This window comes from Pongo abelii, chromosome 8 (assembly GCF_028885655.2).
Source record: "Pongo abelii isolate AG06213 chromosome 8, NHGRI_mPonAbe1-v2.0_pri, whole genome shotgun sequence".
Lineage (NCBI taxonomy): Eukaryota > Metazoa > Chordata > Mammalia > Primates > Hominidae > Pongo > Pongo abelii.
The window spans coordinates 119686771-119712267 of NC_071993.2; the positions used below are offsets into that span (position 1 = coordinate 119686771).

The following is a 25497-nucleotide window of genomic DNA, read 5'->3' on the forward strand; positions in this document are numbered from 1 at the left end:
TCCTCTGTTGAACTCAGGGCTTAAGAGTAAAAATTTAAGAAGTCAAAAATCAGCTTAAACATATTTATTCTCCTTCCATTTTGTTCTCTCTCTTGCTGTCACTAAGGAAAGAAAGTTAAAGGTTTGTGCCGAAGTTTACCTCCATGAAACCAGAGAATGTTTGAAACTTGTCAGAAGATGCTATTTGTGATATCCAGTGGCAGTCCTAGCCCATGGCATGCTTCTTTGTTACTGATGGCATCATCGTCAGATTTCTGAGAACAGTTCTGGTACCAAGCTCAGTGCACCAGACTCTAAAATGAGCATCAACCACGATAAATTAATTAAATCATCTTTAGGGTTAACCAACAATGAAGTTCATGAGAATATTATACATAGTTCAAAAAGAGGTTCATTTTTCCTATGGTACTAGAGAACCAAGCATAATTTTGAATTTATTCTGCCTTATTCTGTCTCACTCTGTAAAGATTTGTTGTTGTTATTCTTTTGGTAGGAGGCTTAGACATTCTTTCTACTCAGCAGCCTTTTTAAAAATTTTATTATTACCCTTTCAGTATTTTGAGCCTCCAACTTTGTAATATAGTTTTCAAAATACGGCATTTTGCTTTCAGACAGAAGTTTCATAGGGGATAAAAATTCCTAAATAGATTACCTGATTAACAATTTCTCAGCTTGAGTAAAATGTGTAGTGGGTTTGAGTTTGTCAGTGGGTAAAATATATATCTATTAAATAATTTCTTTACTCATCTGTTAACAGGTTTCTGGCTTTACCTGCTGTGTATTAACAAATATTTTATTTTTATTTAGATATTTGGGTTTTTTTTTTTTTTTAAGGTTTCAGTCACTTTTCCTGTACCTGAAGTGGAGAATGGGATTTGCCAGTGATAAATGGGGAAGTTGACTAGCTAACTAATAAAGATTTGTCTTAATCAAGTATGATTTGTCAGAACAGGAGCGCACTGGGGTCAGGGCACGCGCAATGAATTATACAGCATTCACAGGAGGGAAGGACCCGGCAAGAGACCTCATAAATATGCTGCCATTACCCACTGCTAATTTGTATTCAAAGAGTGCTCTGCACAGCCGGTTTCTAGGTTGCTGAGCTGTTCACCAGTTTCCTGAGCTTTCTGTTTATGTGAAAAAAGAAGTTTTTATTCTGTTTTGGTATCATCTGGATTCTCAAGGTGTATCAGTCTTAAAAACTGAATTGGTACCAATAATTTGAAGTGTGGCTTATCACATTACATTATAAATAATATTAATCTAGTGCCTACTATGGGCTCATGCATCATGCTGGACACAGTGTGGAGGAATCAGATATATAAGGCACAGTTTCTGCTAGAAGAGTTTTCTGATGCTTTCTTATGATTCTCTTCAAGTATTGTCTCTGTAAATTCAAGTATGGCTACAAGAGGAAAACCCATCTGCCTTTTTGTTAAATATAGTCATGCATTCCTTAATGATGGGGATGCATTCCGAGAAATGCATCCTTAGGCATTTCATCATTGTGCAAATACCATGGAGAGTACTTACACAAATCTAGATGGCAGAGGATCCAGCACACCTAATGTAATGGTCTAGCCTATTGCTCCTAGGCTGCAAACCTGTATAGTATGTTACTGTACTGAATACTATAGTCAATTGTAACACTATGGTAAGGACTTGTATATTTAAACAGTAAAAATATGATATAAAAGATAAAAAATGATCCACCTGGATGGGACACTCACCATGAATATGAATATAGGTTAAAAGACGAGATGTTGCTCTGGGTGAGTCAATGAGTGAGATTGTAAAGGGCGAAGATATCAGTGTACACTACTGTAGCCTATATAAACACTGGACACTTTGACTATGCTAAATTTATTTCTAAAATGTTTTTCTTTCTTCCACAATCAATTAACCTTTGCTTGCTGTAACTGTTTTACTTTATAAGCTTTTTAATTGTTTGATTCTTTTGTAATAACGCTTAGCTTAAAACACATTGTACAGCTGTACAAAAATATTTTCTTTCTTTATATCCTCATTCTATGAACTTCTATTTTTAATTTTTTTTCTTTTGTTCTTTTTAAACTTTTTTGTTAAAAACTAAGACACAAACACACACATTAGCCTGGGCCTACACATGGTCAGGATCATCAGTATCACTGTCTTCCACCCGCACATCTTGTCCCACTGGAAGATCTGCAGGGCCCATACATGCATGGAGCTGTCATCTCCTATGATAACAATGCCTTCTTCTGGAATACCTCCTGAAGGACCTGCCTGAGGCTGTTCTACTCTTCACATTTTTTTTTTAAAATAAGTGGAAGGAGTACACTCAAAGATAATGATAAAAGCTATAGTATAGTAAATTCAAAAACCAATAACATTGTTTATTGTTATCCAGCATTATGTACTGTGCATAATTGTATATGCTATACTTTTATATGACTCGCAGTGCAGTAAGTTTGTTTACACCAGCATCACCACAAACACATGAGTAATGTATTTTGCTACGATGTTCGACAGCTACCATGTCACTAGGGATAGGAATTTTCAGCTCCATTATAATCTTTTGGGGCCACTGTCCTATACGTAGTCCCTCGTTGACCAAAACATTGTTATGCAATGCATGACTGTATGTCCTCTCAGTGAAGAATTTTCAAATTAAAAGTACTCTTACTATTTCCTGCAGTTTGACATACGTTAAATACATAGAAGATACTTTCTCATGTTTCTGCTAAGCTTGACTTTCTAACCTATGATTCATACTATTCTCATCTGTTTATATGACTAATTGCTTTGATAAGTTACATAAGCTATTTTTCACAGTCTTTATTTTATAAATTACTTCTTTGATTTGAAGAGGTTTTTGTTTCTTCTCTTCCTATTGAACAATTATAAGTAATGCTGTGTGGCTTAACCAACATTTAAGGCCACCTAATCTGTTATATCCAGCTGCTGTTGGGATGATGTCCTTTTTGGCCCTAGAAAGTCAGCAAGGGGAGCATTCCTGTCTTTAGCACTTCCTTGATGCTTAAGTGACCTATTAGATGGTTTTTACATGATATTTTAAATATGACAAAATAGTTTATAATACCTCAATGTCTTAATTGGTAGAAAAATATTGGCATCATCTCTCTTGGTGGAATAGCCCCTCTTTTTTTTTTTTTTTTTTTTTTTTTGAGACGGAGTTTCACTCTTGTTGCCCAGGCTGGAGTGCAGTGGTGCGATCTCGGCTTACCACAACCTCCGCCTCCCAGGTTCAAGTGATTTTTCTGCCTCAGCCTCCTGAATAGCTGGGATTACAGGCATGCACCACCACGCCCAGCTAATTTTTGTATTTTTAGTAGAGACGGGGTTTCACCATCGTGGCCAGGATGGTCTCAATCTCTTGACCTTGTGATCCGCCTGCCTCAGCCTCCCAAAGTGCTGGGATTACAGGCGTGAGCCACCGTGACTGGCCTGGAATAGCCTTTCTAGTAGTTGATGATCCCAGTCTTTTTTAGCTGAAACTGATGTCCACATTAAAATAACAGTAATAATAATTATTTTTTAGAACTGTGAGTGTACACTTTCGGTGTGTCAAGGAGGAAATGAATGGACTTTGAATACCAAGTTACCTTCTTACTTCTAAGGATAGTTCCTCCAGGAAATAAAAGGTTGAAATAGAGAGATGGGAAAGTCCACTTCATCCAAGTCTGTTTTATCAAAGGAAAAGTTTTAGCCAAAAGGCTACTACTTGGTATATTTCTGCAAACTTCCGCAGAACGTTAGCCTCAGCCAGAAATAGAAAGGAGCACAGTCCTCTGATTGATCTCTTACCACTTAGAAATTGTCATGACTTCTAACAGGATGTTTAGAGTGGAGTGTGGTAGAATATTTGGAATTCTATAGTGATGGAGATTTCTTTCCTTCAGGTGAAAAGAGAAAAAAACAGGCAAACAAAAAACAACTCTTCGAATCAAAGACAATGTAAAGGGATGGAAGTATGGTTGCAGCAGTGCTTAGTTAGAACAATGTCTAAACTTTAGTCGTAGACAAGCCCTGAGTGAAATCAAAGCCTCCCACTGCCATAACACCATGAAGATTTTCACAAGGGGATGCAGATAAATGGATGGTGAAAACAGACTAGAGTGGGACACTTCAGTCCTTAGAAATGAGTGTCCTTCACATTGGCTGTCACTGACTGTCTCAGTGAGTATGCAGTTGCTGTATGTCTCACAAAAAACAAAATGCACAAAATCCTGGAAAGGGAATTGAGGACTCTGAGGGCAGAACAAAGAGTTAGAGCCAGTTGCAGACGCTCACGCCTGTAATCCCAGCCCTTTGGGAGGCTGAGGCAGAAAGATTGCTTGAGCCCAGGAGTTTGAGACCAGCCTGGGCAACATGACGAAACCCCATCTCTACAAAACATTTTTTTAAAAAAAGTAGCCAGACATGGTGGCATTCACTTGTGGTCCCAGCTACTCAGGAGGCTGAGGTGGGATGATCACTTGGGCCCAAGAGGTCAAGGCTGCAGTGAGCCATGTTCATGCCAGTGTACTCTAGCCTGGGCAACAGAGTAAGACCCTGTCTCAAAAAAAAAAAAGGAAAGAAGGAAGGAAGGGAGGGAGGGAAAGGAAGGAAAGGAAGAAGAAATATAGGCCCACTGGGCCTAGGAGGCAGACCATGATGTGTCTGTTGGGCCCGAAAATACTCACCTTGCTTTTCTTTCGTTGAAGTAGTGTTACTGGTGGAGGGTGTCCAGGTTCTTGGCATCTTGAACAAAGAATTGGACAAAATGCACAAACAAAACAAGGAAATATTTAGGGAACAAAAGCAGAGATTTATTGAAAATGAAAGTACACTCCACAGGTTGGGGGTGACCTGAGCATAGGGGATCAAGAGCCCCATTACAGAATTTTCTGGGGTTTAAATACGCTCTAGAGGTTTCCATTTGTTACTTGGTGTACGCCCTCTGTAAATGAAGAGGATGAAGTCATGTTACGAAGTCTTTTACTCAGTGTACACCCTATGTAAATGGACAGGATATTTTCTGTCCTAGCTGAAGTGTTTCCATTTGATTTGGTTCTAGGAAGTCAGCGAGAATCAGCCTTATGTTCCCTGCCTCCAGACCCTATTCTCCTGCCTCACTAAGAGGGAATTTTTTTCATTTTGCTTTGTATTCCTGTCCTTTTATTTGATTGATGACATTCAAAGAGTCATATAATGTCTAGCGTCCTTTGGCGTGTGTTTGTGCGAAGTGTAGGTCCAAATTGTGCAACCAGAATGCCCATGACGTCGGCCATCTATGTGCTGGGGAAGGCACAGTGCACAACAGTGGCCATGTAATCAACTTAGGGATCAATCTGGCTTGGGTCTTGAATACTGGCCAACCTTGGGCAAATTACTTAACTTCTCTGAGCTTCAGATTCCTTGTCTTGAAATGAGATTAATAATAATGGACTTCATGTGGTGGTTGTGAAGATTAAATACGGTATCCATTAAGTGTTTAGCGCAGTGGCTAGTATAAAATGAAGCAGTCAATAAATAGTGGCCCGAAATAAAAACCTTTCCCTGGAGGGGAGCATTCATTGCAGTATTTTATACACAGCCTGTAAGCAATAAACTTTTGTTGGATATATATTGAATGTATGCAGTCATTTTTTCGTCCCGCAGGGTTTCAACCTACGTGCTTGCTTCCCCCCCAAAAGAAGTCCCATCCGAACTTGTTAATACTCTTAGGTGGAAGTTTGGTAAAAGACTCAGTTTTAGTGGTTCCCTAATAAAGTCTATTCAGATATAATTAAAAATTCTTCCTACAATTATGCTAATAAGTTCAATATACAGCCTGGCTGATGAAGTCTAATAAATTCCCTATTGTACTTAGAAACAATGGTAGCTTTGTTTTATTCTGTATTTTAGAAACTCCCAATGTCATAGTGCTTGCTAAGAAAAGCAAACAATAATAAACTTTTTTATTGTTAGGAGTTTTACTAAAAGACGTCTCTAAGTGCATATTTGGTTATGTACTCTCCTTCTAAGGTCACACTAATACTTCAGCTTATAAAATGAATAATTTTTTAGTGTGCTTCACCTGACATTGACCAGCAGTTGCCATCTAATAAGCAAGATTATCAAAATCCACATTTACTTAGCCTTTTCTTTAATGTCATAAGGATGGCATAAATATTAGGAAACCTTATCTCCTTTTATGTTTTTACAGGACAATAATTTGAGCTCAGTTTAGATCTTTTACCACGCATACATCTCAAATTTAGAAATAATATTAAGATCACATCACCTTAAAACTCTGTCAGAATATACCCTACAGTCATCCATTCTTTTTTTTTTTTTTTTTTTTTGGAGACAGAGTCTCACTCTGTCGCCTAGGCTGGAGTGCATTGGCGCAGTCTCGGCTCACTGCAAGCTCCGCCTCCCGGATTCATGCCATTCTCCTGCCTCATCCTCCCGAGTAGCTGGGACTACAGGCACCCGCTACCACGCCCAGCTAATTTTTTTGTATTTTTAGTAGAGACGGGGTTTCACCGTGGTCTCGATCTCCTGACCTGGTGATCCGCCTGCCTTGGCCTCCCAAAGTGCTGGGATTACAGGCGTGAGCCACCGCGCCCGGCCCCATTCTTTTTCTTATACTTTTCTCCATTTGTTCACTAGTTCCCTTGTCTTGAGTTTTGTTAGTTTCCACCTCTCAAAATGTCACTGTCTAAAAATGCAAGTCTCTTCTACATTAAAGTTTTTGTCTGCCTCATGATATAGCGTAAATTCTCCCACTTCCTCTGTAGATTGCTCTGGCTTACACGTGTGTGTGAATAAAACTTTATTTGCAAAAACAGGCCACAGGCTGGATTTGGCTAAACTGCCCTAGATTGCCAACCCTTACAGTAAAACAGTGGTTCTCAAAACATAGTCTTAGGGAACCAGCATCACCTGCAGCATCTGGATACTTGATAGAAATGCAACTTCTTGTCCACCCCCCACACACACCTGTACTGAATTAGAAATTGTGGATTCACGGCCCAGCAATCTGTGTTTTAACAGTCTGGCCCTTTCATTTATCAATTGATGTATTCATTATCCACTTCCACAAAAAAGATTTGAAGTATCTTACTATAGATGATCAAGTAGGTATATCAAGAGCAGAAAAAATTAACCCAGAACAAAAGATAGAAACCAAGGAGTAAAGAGAAGGTGTGTGTATGTGTGGTGGGGTGGGGCAGGGGTGGCAGGGCTCCATGAAGACCTAGAGAAATGCTTTAACAATCAAGGATTAAACTTACCCAGGGCTTCCTAGGATTCAGACCAAACAAACATGTTGGATTGCATAGCTTACCTCAGTTACTAGTACAAAATGAATTCTGCCTTGTACTGTCAAAAAAAAATGTTTTTTATTAGGAAGGGGAGGAAGTGTGTTGGTGGTCTTTGAATAAGACAAGCTAAGAAACGTGATGAATCCTATTCTTGAAATCAGCCTGACTACAACTGTATAGATGTATTCCTTGTTTCATAATTTAAGTAAATCTTATGAGTACCAAAGGCCCAGAGCTAAAGGGGTAAATATCTGTCCCAGGGCCAGGTATTTTGGACTACAGAATGTTGAAGAATGACTAAAGGGGTAAAGATCTGTCCCAGGGCCAGGTATTTTGGACAACAGAATGTTGAAGAATGAAGGCCAGTGGCCCATAAGAAGGAGTTTGACATGACTGACAGACATTTTTTAAAGTATGCATATCTGTGCCCCATGTCTAGGGAATTAGTCAGCCTAGAATAAGGGCTACACAACAGTGTTTATTAAAAGCTTCCTGGATGATTCTGGTGCACACTAGCAAACGAGAATCTTTGCCAGAGTCTGTGACCTTCAAATTTCAGTCATCTCACTCAGGCCTTTAAAGCAAATACATGCAGAAAATCCAAGAATGAGAGCACTAGCTGGAAGCTGAAAAGTGGAGAACTCAAAAAATTACCATTTGTCAAGTTTCTGTTGTCAATTGAGAAAAGGTCCCAGTGCCGTAGGTCCAGGATAGCAAGTGGGTCTTATCCCCTGTGCCAACCCTGACCAACTGGAGTTGACTGCCTGGGGTGTTTCGAGGAGAGGGTTTGTTGCAAGGTATGTTCAGGGCACTGTGATTGATTGACGATACCTGCCAGCTGTTTGGTGTTTAGGAGCTGTGGCATGTATGGCATGTGTTTGTTGACCTTATTCTCACGGTTAGATAAATGAATAGAAGAAATAACATTTTGTTGAAAAATTCAATAAACTGACTTATCTCTTTGAATTTTTCTTCCCAAACCTTTTTTTTTTTTTTTTTTAAACAGGGTCTTTCTTTGTCACCCAGGCTGGTCTAGAACCCTTGGGCTCAAGCAATCTTCCAGCCTCAGCCTTCTGAGTAACTGGGGATACAGGAGCATACCACACCCAGATAATTTTTTTTTTTTTTTTTTGAGACAGGGTTTCCCTGCATTGCCCAGGCTCATCTCAAACTCCTGGGCTCAAGTGATCCTTGATCTGCCTCGGCCTCCCAAAGTGCTGGGATTATAGGCATGAGCCACCACACCCAGCCTACAAACTTTATTTCTCGAATTTTAAGCCACCTTTATGTCAGTCTTCTCACTTTCTCAATTTTCCCTTCTCATGATTTCCTGCGGGATATTTCTTAAAACTTAAAACCACATCCTTGATGTGGTTTGGATCTTTGTCCCCACAAAATCTTATGCCCAAATTTTAATCCTCCGAGTTGGAGGTGGGCCCTGGTGGGAAGTGATTGGATCATGGAGGTAGTTTCTTATGGTTTAGTGCCATCCCCTCAATGCCGTTCTCATGATAGTGAGGGAGTTAGTTATCGCGACATCAGGTTGTTTAAACGTGAGTAGCACCTTCCCCTCACTCTCTTGGTCCTGCTCCTGCCCTGTAAGCCATGCCCGCCCACCCTTCGCTTTCCGTCATGACTGAAAGCTCCCTGAGGCCTCCCTGGAAGAAGAAGCCACTGTGCTTCCTGTTCAGCCTGCAGAACTGTGAGACAGTTAAACCCCTTTTCTGTCTCAGGGGTTTACTTTATAGGAATGTGAGAACAGACCAATACAATCCTTTAGGTAAAAACTTTGTGTTTCTTTCAGTTCAAATATAGCAGCATGTATGTGTAAGGCCTGTTCTCTTCCTGTATCCATTGTCCTATATTTTTCAGGCTTAATAACTTTACTTTTTCCATTTATTCAGTATATCTATACTTTCTTCTCCTATTTTAACCGAGGTATCTTCTTTCTTTCTGTGTGCTCAGAAGAGTCAAGATATATAAAAATACTATATAAAACATAACATTTTAAATGTATGAGTCAGTGTAAACATTTGTCCAGGCTTTGAGTTAGGGTACAAATTAGATTTTTTTTAATATAAGAGGTATAAGAAGACAGTAACTTCTTCCAGATGAGTTCTAAATATTTTGTATGAATCAAAAATTACTCCTTGCCATCCCCCACCTCACACATATATAATATACAAAAATTAAATCAAAATGGATCAAAGACCCAAGTCTAAGAACTAAAACTATAAAACTTTTAGAAGAAAATATACGGACAAATCTTCATGGCATGAAGTTGGCAATGGATACTTAGGTATGACACCAAGAGCACAAGCAACAGAAGAAAAAAACAGATTAGACTTTATGAAAGTTAAAAACTTTTATATATCAAAGAACACTATATTGTGTGTGTGTGTGTGTGTGTGTGTATGCCTTAAAACAGAGGAACAAAAAGATGTGTAGTATTAGGATGCCTTGTCCTCCACATTGTAATGCATGTTTGTTTTCTTTTTAATTTGTTTTTGTTGTTGTTAATGCAAAGATCAAAGGCCTAGGAGTCGGGAGACTTAGGATCATGGTTGCAGCTCTGTGGGTAATGAGCAACATGATCTGGGTGATCTTGGAGACCTCCACCTCCCAACTTCCTGCATTCTAGTTTGCTCATTTGCTCAATTACTTTATTTATTTATTTTCCAAGAGACAGGGTCTCACTGTCACCCAGGCTGGAGTGCAGTGACTCAGTCATAGCTCACTGCAGCCTCAATCTCCTGACCTCAAGTGATCCTCCCACCTCAGCCTCCCGAGAAGCTGATACCACAGGCATGCCCCACCACACCCGGCTAATTTTTACTTTTGTAAGAGATGGTGATCTCACTATGTTGCCCAGGATGGTCTCAAACTCCTGGCCTCAAGTGATCCTCCCAGCTCAGCCTCCCAAAGCACTGGTATTACAAGCATGAGCCACCACGCCCAGCTCATTTGCGCCATTACTTTTACAGCTCACATTTGTTCTAAAAATCTTTGATTCTATTGTTATAAATTTATAAAGGACTTGACCATCTTTTTAAGTTGAGTGGCTCCAGTGAACAAAAATTTCCTGAGCACCTGCATATGTCCTGTACTGCCTCTTACAACGCGGCATATACTGAGAGGAATGAGACATGGCCTCATCTTTAAAGTTATTTACAGTCTATTAGAGAAGAATATATAAGCAAAGAGTCACAAACATCTATTCCTACGGCAGCCAAACAGGGAACAGAAATGAGTGAAACAGGCCAGTAGGGAGGTGGCAAACTGGATAGTACCTGGCTGTTCTAAAGAGGGAAGCTGTAACTCAGTTCCAGCCTGTGTTTACCAAGTGGGAATGGGGACTCACTGTTGCCAGATATTCCAAATTTCAAAAGAAACTAGAAGTTTATCATTTTATACGAAACCTCCTGTTTAAAAAAAATTTTGCTGTGATTGCCAACTGGTTCAAAAGTGCTTAAAATAGTCTTTCATAGAAGCAAAAGATGTTTGCTAGCCACATAAGTCCTGTGGTCCACCCAATAGTGACTTCTCAAACATATAATTAAAATGCTATACATTTAGTGATAGCAATGTGTGCAGAGTTCACAAAGAGTACAAATAGTGATTAACTCGGCTCAGAATGATTTCTAAAAAGCCTTTCTAATTACTTTCTAATCACTTCTCAATTCTTTAAGCACTTTTTGTTTTTTTAGAATGAGTAATTCATTTACCCTGGAGAGCTGGATGACAGTGAACACGTCTCCCTTGTCTGTTAAGTAAATACGTGTTTGGTAAATTCCACAAGTGAGCCTTTGGAATGTGTTTTGACAGTTTTGCCCATTCAGGTTTTCTTCTGCTTCATCTCCTGGCTTTTTACAGGCTTTATTGAATTGTGAAAAAGGGATGTCCTTCCTTCTGCTCAAGTCTCATTTTATAGAATAGAATGGATTCATTCTCATTTTTGAATGGAGCTGTAATTAACATGGTTCCTTTTGTTTAACAACCTCAATTTACATAGTACCTGCTCATTCCGGAGCATCATTATTGGTAGCACAGCTTCATTGACTGATGTCTGAGGGCTCTGGGAATAGTGTTTGTTAATTATCTGCAGCAAACCAGGTAACTAAGGGGAGGTTCTGCTACTATGACTTTGATGAAAGTAGCACTGATGATTTTTTTAATTGCTTAATGATAGATTTGATTATCTTAAAGCAAAGTAGAATACATACTCAGCTACTGAGAAGGTAGTGTTAAAACGTAATTGCTTAAACACAAACATACACGCACGCAGACACACACACACACACACGTGCGCGCATAGACCCTGCATGGTCTTTTGCTGTATTTCTTTAAGAATGTGTTAAGTTTACCTTCAGTTGAGATGAATGTATAATTTTTTAAAATAACATCATCATCAAAGTGCCTGTAAATATTTTATGGTACATAGTAAATGCTAATGTCCTCAGAAGCTAAGCAGGCTACTGTATGAAGCAGTCTAATGTTGGGGACTTAGGCAAAATGGAAACAATATGATCTGCTTAAAAGCATTTAAATTTCTATTGTTTTGGGTTTTTTAAAACGTTATTCTGGGGGCAGGATGGGAATATATCTATAGGCCTAATTTGGTCCCGTGCTCTAGTTTTCTTATATGCTCTCTGGAGTCACTGAATTCTAATTTGTTGTTGTTGTTGTTGTTTTTGAGACAGAGTCTCACGCTGTCACCCAGGTTGGAGTGTGGTGGCATGATCTCGGCACACTGTAACCTCTGCCTCCCGGGTTCAAGCGATTCTCCTGCCTCAGCCTCCTGAGTTGCTGGAACTACAGGCGCACACCACCATGCCCAGCTAATTTTTGTTTTCTAGTAGAGAGGGGTTTCACCCTGTTGGCCAGGATGATCTCCATCTCTTGATCTCATGATCCGCCCTCCTCGGCCTCCCAAAGTGCTGGGATTACAGGTGTGAGCCACCGTGCCCGGCCCAAGTTCTAATATTTTAAAGCCAAGGGGCACTAAAGATCATCTAGTCTAAGACTCTTATTTTACATTTAAGGAAACTGAGGCCCAGAGAAAGGGAATGTTTTACCTAAATTAAACCCCAAGTGAATACTTCTTGATTTCTTTCAGTTTGTCTTAAAGACAAAGGAATTTGGAGATCATTTTAGAGATGGTTGTATTTCTGCATTCTCCAATACAGTGACCGCTAACCACATGTAGGTACTGAGCACTTGAAATGTGGATAGTGCTACTGAGGAACTAAAGTCTTATTTTATTTTATTAATTGAAATTTAAATAGCCCCATGTGGCTAGTGGGTACTGTGTTATATTGGAGAAAGAAACTCAGAAATTAAGGTTTTTATCGCTAATCGGTTACAGCCTACCTTAAATAAATATGCTACTTTACATATAACTCAAGAGCCAGTCAACAGTATACTTCTGTTTACCTCCTCTTCATCTTTTGTGCTAGTTTTCATACATTTCGCTTCTGCATGTTATCACTATTTTTTTATTATTATACTTTAAGTTTTAGGGTACATGTGCACAATGTGCAGGTTACATATGTATACATGTGCCATGCTGGTGTGCTGCACCCATTAACAAGTCATTTAGTATTAGGTATATCTCCTAATGCCAGCCCTCCCCCCTCCCCCCACCCCACAACAGTCCCCAGAGTGTGATGTTCCCCTTCCTGCATCCATGTGCTCTCATTGCTCAATTCCCACCTATGAGTGAGAACATGCGGTGTTTGGTTTTTTGTCCTTGGGATAGTTTACTAAGAATGATGATTTCCAATTTCATCCATGTCCCTACAAAAGGACATGAACTCATCATTTTTTATGGCTGCATAGTATTCCATGGACTATTTTTATTTTAAATGGTTAATTACTTTGAAAGAATATAAGAGAAAAAGAAATGCTTTTGTTTTTATTTACTTATTTATTTATTTTTGAGACAGGGTCTCAGTCTGTCACCCAGGCCGGAGTGCAGTGGCATGATCTTGCCTCACTGCAACCTCTGCCTCCTGGTTTCGAGTGATTCTCCCACCTCAGCCTCCCAAGTAGCTGGGACTATAGGCATGTGCCACCACACACGGCTAAGTTTTTGTACTTTTTGCTAGAGATGGGGTTTCACCAAGTTGGCCAGGTTGGTCTCAAACTTCTGACCTCAAGTGATCCGCCCTCCTCGGCCTCCTAAAGTGCTGAGATTATAGGCACATACCATCACCTGGCTAATTTTTGTATTTTTAGTAGAGACGGGGTTTTGCCATGTTGGCCAGGCTGATCTAGAAATCCTGGCCTCAAGTGATTCACCCACCTCAACCTCCCAAAGTGCTGAGATTACAGGCATGAGCCATGCACCTGGCCTGCTTTTATATTTATCCATAGATTTACCATTTCTGGTGTTCATCATTCTTTCTTGTACATCCAGGTTTCCAACTAGTGTCATTTGCCTTCAGCCTGAATTATTTCCCTTAACATTACCTGCAACTTACTTCTGCTAGGTAATATTTTTTGGTTATCAAAGAATATCTTTATTTCATCTTAATTTTTGAAGTCTATTATTGCTGGACGTGGAATAATAGAATGACCTTTTATTTTTTCTTTTAGCACCTTGGAAAGTTGTTCCATTGTGTGTTTGTATTGTTTCTGATGAAAAATCAGGCTTCATTCTTATTATTGTTCTCCTGAATGTGTCTTTTTTTCTGCTGTTAAGTTTTTTGTGTTTTTTTTTTTTTTTTTGAGAGGAAGTCTAGCTCTGTCACCCAGGCTGGAGGACAGTGGCACAATCTCGACTCACTGCAACCACCACCTCGCAGGTTCAAGTAATTCTCCTGCCTCAGTCTCCCGAGTAGAGTAGCTGGGACTACAGGCATCCACCACCACGCCAAGCTAATTTTTGTATTTTTAGTAGATACAGTGTTTCGCCATGTTGACGAGGCTGGTCTTGAACTCCTGACCTCAGGTGATCCACCTGCCTTGGCCTCCCAAACTGCTGGGATTACAGGCATGAGCCACTGCACCCAGCCAAGATTTTAAATTTATCTTTAGTTTTCAGAAATTGGACTGTGACATGACTAGATGTGGTTTTTATTTATTTCTCTTGCTCAGAGGTTGTTAAACTTCTTTGATCTGTGGATTGGCTTTTTAAAAAAATACAGATTGGAAAAGTTTGACTGTTAGTTCTTCAGATATTTATTCATACCGTTTTTTGTCTCTAATAATCTCTTTTTCTGGGAGTCTAACAACATGTATGTAAGACCACTTGTTATAACCTCACAAGTTATTGATGCTATGTTCATTTTTTTAACTTTTTTTCCTCCTTCAGTTTGGATAATTTCTATTAACTATGTTCATGTTCAGTGATCCTTTATTCTATAGCGAAGGATAGTCTATGTGGTACACCTAGTGAATTAATTTCAAATGTTATATTTTTATTCCAGAATTTTATTTGGTTTCTTTTTAGAGTTTCCATTTATTTCTTGATAAACTCATATTTTCACCAATTATGTTTACCTTTTCCTATAAATTCTTTAACACAATTATAATAGTTCTAAAATCTTTATCTGCTAACTGTAGTGACTAGGATCTATTGGTATACTCATATAGACTGTATTTTCTCTTGATTATTCTTTTTTCCTGTTTTTTTGCATGTTACAATTTTATAGTATTCCACACACTGTATAAAAAAGAATAAGGGAATCTGAAATATAACATCCTGGGTTTGTTTTTTTTCTGAAAACATTTTACACTATCTTCTATTTAGATAATAGAAGGAGCCGATTCTCCCAAAAGTTGAGTTGGTGCTGAGCTGAAGCTGTAATAAGATTGGATTCATCCGTGATTAGTGCACTCCCAACCTGTGTTTATGCTGCTTCTTACAAACAAACAAACAAACAAAACATATTGTCAATGTTTGAGCTGGGAGTTGGTTGATCCGCAGTTTCAGATATTTTTTGGTTCACCTTTAGACTCAACTCTGACGGCGTCTTAAAATATAAGCACACAAGAATGTGTGGGAATATGTGATTTCTCTTTACTGACGAGCTCCTTCTTTATTCCCTCTTATTTGGCAGATTTGAAGATTTGGGGAGAAATATCAGACCAAGCAATTTGTTTGTGTGTTTAGAGTTCATCTAGATTCCATTCTGTTTTGTAAGCCTACAGCATCATTTAATGTTTGACTGATTTCTCTCATCCCTATAAATTCTATCTGTGGCAGGCTCATTCTCAGAGCAGGCACTTGCCCTATATCAAAGTTGGTATCAAAGTTGCCACAACTGTTTGCTCATACACGAAGTACTTGTTTCTCTCTAGAATTCATCAGAGCTTCTTTGCATCTACTTAATTCCTCCAGAAAAGTTTAGTAATTATTTTGTCTGGGTTTTTCTTGTTTCCATGGAAATGGTCATTTGCATCTTTCTGTGGCATCTTTCTACATCCTAACTGGAAGCAGAAGTTCCTCACGTGTCTTAGGTTGTCAAATAATGAAAGATATTGAAAGAAATCTCTTTTCCATTGTCGTATTTTTCCAGATATCAGAAATTCAAAAGGCTCTTCATGCCTGAGTGACATCAATACAGAGGATAACCTAGCTATTCAGGGCGTGATAGCTGAGTCAGTGCCCAGGAAGCTATGCTAAATGCCAGAGAGTGACTGACCCAACCACTCCATGATCAGATCCCTCCTGAGAAAGCTGTATGTGAATCCCTCTGCTTCCTGAAGCAGCACGTTTTCTACCTTTATTAGACTCTGTGGCCAGAAGTTCCCAAGTCATGTCGAAAATTCAGTGCTCCAAATTGTTAGGAAATATTACTTCAAGGTTTTTCATCTGGTTGGTGTTCTGCAATACACATATGAAAACACATGCTGCAGCATAGCTCTTTTGCAGAACTCCTGCACTTCACAAAAGTCCTTATATGCAAACAACAGTTGTATAACTGTGAATGCAATGCCTTTTATCTGCTACTAAAATTGCTGGTGAAGTTTTCAAGTACCAGAAGATACCCTTACCTTCTCTTAGTTCTTTAAAGACCCAACTTGCTGTTTTCACTTTTTAAAATAATTCATTGGAAACCACATTCTTAACAAAGTTTATGAAAAGAAAAATAAATATAGGTGTGCTGAGGAATAATCACTGTCTTCTGGAGAGTGTCCTGCATATTCCAAATGACTAATTTTTAAAAATGTTTTGAGTGTATCAAATGGGACATTTCCTGGTGAATTAGATTTGAGGCTCCTTCCCTTTCAGCCAGTTTATAACAGGATGTGAGCTTCAGTCAGTCCTAACTTCTTATAGAGAATATTTTAATCTGCTCACCTCCAAAATACAGGTCTTATAAGTTTTTTTTAAAAAAAAGAGTTCATGTTAGTCTTATGTTAGACTTATACTGTTGTTCAGATGGTATGATTATTTTATGAGTAGAGAGACATGATGCTTTCAGTGATATAAGCTCTTCAAACTAAGTCTTATTTTCATGATGTCAGGCCAGTCCTTCAGGAAGTATCTTGCTAGATTTGACGTTACCTGATTCTTTCTCAATTTCTTTATGGGGCAGGAAAGTATTCAATGGCTATTGTGTATATCTTCCAAAAGATCGAAAAGTAAAGGAAATGTTAGCCAAAAACCCTTTTGCACGTGTGTTTCTCTATAAAAAGGGGCTATGGATCAGGGATATGATTGATTCTGGGTAACTGTAAAAACGAAAATTCATTTTATGTGTTTGAGAGCTCTACTCCCAGGATGATTCCCAGGACCACTGTGGAAAGGAGAGAAGTACAGGAAGGAGCTCTTCCTTCCAGGAATTCATTTATCATGCTCATACTGACATAGAGAATTCCAGCATACACCATCAGTTTTCATTGCCTTGTTATGCTTCCCATTGTTTCTTAATCTCAAGAAGACCCTCGCAATCAACAAGTACAATATTTATAAAGTTTATGATTTCTCAAATTATTTCAAGAGCAGCAGTATGGCTGTTCCATTCTTAAGGCACTATGGAAGTTAAAGAACTGAAAATTTAAATATCACATCTGCCATTGGCTTAGGCCTCTGAGCTTGTGTTCTTTCCATTATGGTGTTTTTGGTGAATGCTTACATCTGCAGTTAAATTATTCAAGAAAAATAAACCTAACAATGTTTCTAATTATTTAATGAAATAATCGCTAAACCAAAGACAGTCTATATTAAAAATAATCCCCTCTAATTTGTTGTCTTGTTTTGTTTTGGTTCGACTGGAAGAGTGGGCCCCACAGTGGTGGAAAAAAAAAAAAGCCCACATAACTTTCTTTACGTGAATTTTTTTTCATTCCATAATAGTAATCATTGTGATATATTTGACCTGAAATTTTCTTTATTAGAGCATTAAAATGGAAGATAGCAAGTAAAAAATGAAAAAAGAATTGTGTTTCCAACGGTGCATGGCATTTGGGTGTTACGACCGGGATGCATACGCTCTTGCCAATATCTCTTCTCTTGCTAGATCGAGTTAGTACTTGGGATGTTGAGCTATGTCTAGGGAGGCAAGAAGATTGTGGGAGTGGTTTATAACTCCTGAAAAGACCCAAATCTTTACTTCCTGTTTGTTGATTCCTTCAGTAGCAGACTGTAGGTCCACTCAGAGTAGAGTTTTCCACTCGGCGAACCTGATAGAATGATGAATCTATTACCTGCTTTCTGATGTTGACTTCTCCAGTGCTACACTAGATGGGCTTTAAGAGCAAGAATAGGTCTCAAACCTTATGCATACTTTATTTAATTCTTTTATTTCTTCATTCTTTCCACAGATACTTACTGGGGATATGATACTGGCCACAGACACAATAGTAATAACCTATTTCCTCTTCATTTTAGATTACATGTTATAATACCATCAATCTGAACAGGAGAAAATATGATATAAATAGTATTTTGCTGAAATAATTGCAGTGTTCATGGTGCTCGTATATATTAAAGGTTTTAAGTGAAAAAATGAATTATAATTGCTATATTATGTTGATAAAAGAAATCCAATGGAATAGTAATAACAGTATGACAAAATTGAATATTGTCGTGCAAGAAAAGAAAAAAATTCAACTTCAGTTGTTTCCTCCTTCTCCATTATTGATATCATCTTCCACTGCTGTGATGCTTCCGCTGGGAGCCACATATCTTACCCAATTTTACCTTAAGAATAAATTGTATGGGGTTAATAATAAAGAGCTGGAATAAGTCTAAGAGGAGCTACTATACTGGAAAAGAATGTTAAAAATTTGTATGCTGTCAAAAATATATTTATGATAGTGTATGTATCTGTTTTCTATGAGTTGGATTTTCTGTCATGAAAGGAATATGCAGTGCTTTTTCTGATGTGCTTTGAAACACAAATTCTTCTGTTAACACTTGTCTGTAACTCTTCTGTAACACTTCTTTAACTGCTTGTTCCTCACTGCTGGCATGGAAGGTCCATGAGTGCAAACACTTTATGTTGTTTCCTGGCCATATCCCTGGCACCTGTACCTGGCACACAGTGGGGACTCAATGATTCTTTGTTGAATGCTGTGAATCTTACATACTATATCATGACATGCCTTTATATGATACCCTATAGCTTCCACAGCATTTTTACTTAGGCTACCTCATTGGATCATAACATCAACTTGGTGAGAAAGGAAGGACAGATATTTTATCCTGTGAATAAAATTGCAGCTCAAATGGGCTACAACAGGACTAAGATAGGTGAGTGGCAAAATCATAGTAGCCCACTGATGTTCTTATATCAATCAATTATCATTCAATAAATGCTTATTATTGTTGTAGGCCAGTCACTGTGCTAAATATTGTAACTGAATTACTTTATTGAACTCTTACAACAATCTCATGATATAGTACTATTATTATTATTATTCCCATTTATGGATAAACTGAGGCACAATGAAGTTAGCCACACAGCTAGTAAGGGCCAGCACTGGGATTTTGGGTCACGCAGTGTGAGTTCACAGCCAAAGCTCTCAATGTGGCCTAACTACTGCTCTACATTTTTAGGGTGTCCTTTAAAAAAAAAAGTCTAGCAGTGTACATATGTGAGCCAAATAACTACTGTGGTGACTTCTTACTGACGTCATTAAATTACTTGTTATTATTATAATAGATGCTTGTTTGAATGCTTCTATATGTTTATAAGCCAGAGATGATTGTTGTTATAGGTATGAGTAAAGAGACAATGCAAGAGTGAAAAGGAGAGAGAGATGTAGAAGAAGGTAGTCAGATATTGCCAAGATTATAAGAGAGTCATCCTTCTAGTATGGAATAAGGCACCTCCCAGGTAATGGGGAATGAGTCTGAAAATGATTTATTCAAGGCAGCTGGTTATTTATGAGGTCAAGCCATACCTACTGTCTTCTAAAAGGGTCTATGGTTGGAGAAGAGACTGCCTAGTGTCAACCGAATAAGATGATCATGGCAAGAGAAAACCTCATTAGAACTCAGCAGTGTGGCTTTTTAAAGAATGTTCTAAATTGCCTATAACAGTATAAGGGTTTCAAAGTTCTGGGGTAAAAACACTGTCTCCAGCATGAGCTCTCTTCAACTACTTGAGAAGGAATGCACCTCATCTTGAGTTGACTCAAGTACCTACAGCCGCTGATAACACATTAAATGAGCCCTTGCCTTGAAGAGAGCAAAAGCCTAGAGATAGTTCACTACCAATAAGCTACAGTAGGTGAGCATATGAGGATTACTTATGCATGGTGAATACACTAAAATTAAAATTGTTCTAAATGGAGTCTGACATACATATGCAAAATGAAAGGGGAAAGGGAGAGCAGAATCATTAACATTACTTATAACCTGTAAAAACCAACAGCTAAATTCCATGATGACAAAATAGACTAATGGACCTCAGATCTCCTCCACCTTTGCTGATATTTGCTGGAGTGGCCTGCGCAAGGCATCATCTCTAAATCATTATTTTCATGTTGGTTATGTTCTGTAGTTCAAATATCTAATTATGTCTAAGATAAATAGATAAATTTATCAAATACTGTTTATATTTTTCAAATACATGAACTGAAATATGTGTCTGATGTATAATGCATGCATGCAACTTTAACATTTTATGCCATTTTGGTACTTCTGAGATTTATTCTCATATGCACTCCAAGTCATTTTTCCTTACTCAAATTTTCTTTTCCATAGAGCAAATTGGTCAGGAGATGTTGGAAAACCTTAGTCATGACAGAGAAAAGATGCAGCGAGCACGTGAAAGAGTAAGTACAAGTGATACAGTTTTTTCACATATTCAGTAAATGAAGACATAAATGAAAGGCACTGGGACATAAACAATAGCAATTAGGTAGATATATGTATCTAAGGTGAAAGAGGGTATAAGGTCTGTGGAAAGGAAAAGAAAGAGGGTGAGATGGAGCAAATAGCAGCTGACTCTATATCTCCATTCCAGAATGCTCCCAGGTGGGTATTTTATTTACTTCTTATAGAGGAGAAGGTCACTGAGGGAGATTTTGGAGTATGTTCATCTTTTAGAGTGAAAACTATAGAATTATTGGTGGTCATCTTTCCTCACTTCATTTTATTTTTGTTTATATGTTTTTAGGACTTTGCATATTCATAGGTTGGAGATGAATTACCAAATGTATATGAAACTTTTTCAGCCTGTGCTTTGCTTTTATATCCAGTTCTAGTATCCAGCTTAAAGCTCCTAAGATTACCTCTCACATGTCATTCTCCAAATTTAAGAATTTTCCAAGTTTGTGTAGCTGTCAGAATGTATTTATTTTTGTGTATTTGAACATTTTTATTGTTTGGATTTTCTATCATGAAATAAATTGTCGCTTGCCATGCACTTTAGAAATAATCTAATTGCATGAATTTTTGTTTTGTTTTAACATTGCTGTCTTCTTGTAGCTTCGGGAAACAGATGCTAATTTGGGAAAAAGTTCCAGGATTCTCACGGGGATGTTGCGAAGGTAAGAGCAAGGTAGGGAAATATCTTTCTCTCTGTCTGTTTTTTAAAATACTATGTTTTCATTCAATTGCAGTGGGGCATATTCCATGCTTTTGAGCTTCTGCTCTTAGTACCCTGTGCAGGACCCGTTTGAAATAACAGAGCACTGATATTAACTCTTATTTGGACAGGGACACATACTAACACAGATTAGAGAAAAGGCTTGAGCTAGGGGGGTAACCTCAAGCTATGGAAAAAATTAGGGTTAGACATGAAGTATTTTTTCATAGCCTGAGGAAGGCCCCATGGCAGGAGCAGGCTGATTTTATTTTCTATTTTGATGGCCTCCTTCTTATGGAGGGAATGCAGACCTACCATTTTCAGGAGCACAATTGCTATTAGCTTTGCTCTCTGTTGCCTTGTTTTCATTTTTTTAAGTGACGCTGTTTGGGGAAACATTTCCATTTTATGTATACACTTAAAGATGATTTATAAAACATCAAGATTATCTGAATAATATGTGCTAGGAAACAAATGTTCATGTTTTATATGTGTAACTCAACCTTGATTGATGGAAAATATGCTAAATAGTATGAGAAAATAGATGAATGAATGTAGGTAATGTTCTTATAAGTACATTCAGTGCGAAATTATTTCACATTCAGAATCTACCACATAAAAATATCATCTAGCATGACTGTCAGTTTGGAACTATGGATAGAAAAGTGAGTGAGAAACATTGAGAATCGCCTCTGGAGTGGCTTAATTAGAATTTTTAAGAAGGAAATCGTTATAGTTGATACTATAGAGACAATCATCTAAAAATAAAGTCTTCTCTGATCACGTATCCATATACAATAGTTTGCTAAAAGTATGTTTGCCGTGTTACAGACTTATTGCGTAAGAACCAGTCAAATGTCTAGTGGTTTGGTCTTCAAGGCTGGTAAGATTTTTCTAAGCAGCCTGACCAGTAGCAAGCCTAAAGTTCCTGGGACATTTCCAGCCAAGGCTGGCATAATGTGACACTCCCCCTCATTTCCTTGGACCCCGACTCCCAACTCAGAATCATAAGCCATCAAATTCTGTGATTAAGAGTACTATGTAAATGGCCTAAGAAAAACTCAGAATTCAGAGAGAAGGGTAGTGGCGATTGAAAGGAATGCTTCAGTGCCTATAGACAATAAAAAAGAAAGGAAGGGGAGGGAAAAACCTCTGTTGCTTCCCTGGGAGGGCTCCTGCGTGTGAGCTGTAACGAATATTCTGCATATGTCTCCATTTTGTCAGATCTCATTAAAGAGTCCTCCTGCTTTATGTCAGTTGAGCTGTCCAGAAATCATTCATCATTTTTAGTGTAAAAAAAATGATGTGGTTATTTAAATAATATCATATTAATGTTAAAGTTCAGCTGTCATTTAATGGTATGGCTTAATCAGATGTAGCATTTAGGAAAAATAGTTTATGCGGGCTCTACGTGGCTTTCAGGTTGGCAGATTCAAATAAGGATTTATGGGTTTCAAAACCAATGTATTTCTGTCCATGTTTCTGCTTGATGTACCTCACCCTTTAGTGCAGGACACTGCAGACAGTTATTTCAACAAATAAAGCATCTCCTCATATTGTGTTTGAATAAATTTGCAAGTCATTTAGAGAGGGTGAAGCACAAACAACTTCTGCAGCCTTTGACTGGGCTTTCTGTAGGGAAATCATAATAACGTGGTTGTTTCAGAACCCTACGGAAGAAATTACTCCGGTGAAATCTACATGGGGTTCTCTTTGTAGGCAAACTCAGTCAATCACTGACTTATCTTCTTTTGGGATGTGTCTAGATTATGAACAGAAATAAAAATTCCCAGATGGACATTACCTTGCTACATCTGAACCAAGGGTACGCTTAAGTCCACCTGTTCATATGCATGACAATGTATTTCACTAGGCACAGCTGGGATCTTGGTATCAGCCAGGATATTCAGATATTTTCAACCAATGCCATAACATGGCAGGTGCTCTGGGGACCAAATGCAGTGGTTTTAGTTTCTAATTACTGCCGCATATGATATACAATGTATTTTGGACTTGGAAAAAGGCACAAACATTTTACCAACCTCTCTGTTTCATTATTTTGGTTATCTCATGCAAAAGCTCTCTCTAGAGAAGTAGAGGCAGGGTTTATGTACCAAAGCCTTTTATTGAATGCTCTGATTTTGCTTTCCCTGTTACATCTCTCCCATTCATATGGCTTTCGTTTCCAGCCCTGGTGAGCTTGTGTTTCAGAAAGAAAAGCCACATTCTCTTACTCTTCTTCTTACCAAAACTGCATAGCTATGTCGTGTGTCAACAAGCGCTTCTGATTTAGGAAATGTTATGTTATCGAATCATGTACTCATCTGTCACCTTCACAAATCTATAAAAGAAATGAATGTCCTCTTTGTGCAGTGCGAGCATTTACCTGCATATAACATAAGCTTAATTATTTTCATATGATAAATTCTATGTGACTGAAAATAGTTAAATATTCTGTAGTATACCAAACCAAGGAGTTGCTTTATTTAAAAGAAAGATTGCAGGTTATTTTTAAAATTTTTTAAACCTTGATTGTTCTTAAATTTGTAAAGTGAACAGAAATGGCTTGGCACAGCTCTTCATTTGAGCCATTTTACGTAGGTCTGTTGTGAAGACAGGTGAAAACAGTGTTCCATTGGTACCAAGATCTGTGCGTATGTCCACTTGATTATCTGTAAAACTGACCAAAAGGAGTTGGAGAAATAAAAATAAGTAAGCAACAAAAATTAAGTTTATAAAATCCAGCAGCCACTAAAGAATCATCTACCACTCATGCTTTTTAATATTTTATTAACTTCAAATAAGATAAACATCTATTTCCTTCCTTCTTTCCTTTCTTCTTTTCTTTCTTCTGCTTATTCACTTCCTTAGTAAATATTTAATGTCTGTATGCCAGGGCTGGGGATCCTGAAACGAAACCAATTTTATCCTCACTTTAAGAGTACTTTAGTGTAGTAGAGGACGTATGCATAAAAATGTACTATGGAAATCCACAAAATTAACGGATTCTCAAGGCAGCTGTTGAAGATTCCACAACTCCAGTTAGTCCTTGCTGGTCATTAAAAGGGACACCAGAAAAACAAATAACTAATAAAAAATACGAGTTAAATGGCTATAATGCCAACCTGTTTGGAAAAAAATAGGGAAATAGAAAATGGTATATGGAATCATTACAAACAAATTTTGAAAAGAACTAAGGTATGCAAAAAAATTGACATATAATATGTAATTTAGTGAGATAGCAACTGATTCAACCAAAAAGAAATTGCTCTTCGTGTAAGCACGCCATATTACCAAAAGAAAGAAAACAAAGGAGAAAATTGCTTCATTCAAAATTATAATAGTAAAACTCGACATCAGAACACAGCTATGGCTGATTTCCTGGAAAGTAATTTTTCTTCTATCCTGACATAAGATGGAGAGCTATCCAGGGACAAACTGTTCATTTCCTAGCTCTGTAGACAGAGTTTAAATAAAGTGGAATTCAGATAATAATGAAAATGGTCATGAAACAAATGACCATTTATGTTGTAACTGGGTCCAATAAATGGATTTTTTCATTGACTTTCACAAAATTTGATTATTATAATTGGCTGTCTTAAAGTGTCACAGTATCACTAGGAGACTTAAATGTCTCTCTTCATAGGTATGTATTTATGTATGTGTCTGTGTGTGTATTTTTTCTATACCTTTGAGCAGAAAGTCTTATTCGTTCAAACTGTTGGCAATCAGTAAAAATGAAAATTAACATTTTCAAAATTCAGAGTCAGAATAAAAAGAAATCATGATTCTATTTCCTTTTACCTCTGAAGAGTTAATGATTGATCACTAATTGTATATTTGTTTCTGAAAGTATATGAACAATGCCTCAGGAATGTAACAAAGTTATAGTTTAAGAGCTCCACTGACAAAAATTTACAGGATATGTTACTACTTTACCTTGGCTCCTCCGCTGCATTGTATATGCTGGCAAAGTGCTTATAAAAAAAAATGGCATAAGCCAGGTGTGGTGGCTCACGCCCGTAATCCCAACACTTTGGGAGACCGAGGCAGGCAGATCACTTGATGCCAGGAGTTCGAAACCAGCCTGGCCAACATGGTCAAACCTCACCTCTACTAAAAAATAGAAAAAAATTAGCCAGGTGCAGTAGCTAATAATCCCAGCTACTTGGGAGGCTGAGGCATGAAAATCACTTCAGCCTGGGAGGCGAAAGGTT

The 25497-nt window shown here is 37.9% G+C and overlaps 1 protein-coding gene across 19 annotated transcripts in view; it reads left to right on the top strand.

The window, feature by feature from the left end:
- The window catches only part of VTI1A (vesicle transport through interaction with t-SNAREs 1A), a 378702-nt gene that overhangs the window by 198843 nt on the left and 154362 nt on the right, over positions 1-25497 (top strand). For 14 of the 19 annotated variants that reach the window (XM_002821147.5, XM_063727746.1, XM_054522867.2 and 11 more), the window contains 2 exons: positions 20455-20525; positions 21181-21242. In XM_002821147.5, the coding sequence (XP_002821193.3) occupies positions 20455-20525; positions 21181-21242 (133 nt within the window). Of the gene's footprint in view, positions 1-20454; positions 20526-21180; positions 21254-25497 lie in introns of all 19 variants that reach the window. The other 5 variants (XM_054522863.2, XM_054522865.2, XM_054522874.2 and 2 more) reach the window with 1 other exon arrangement.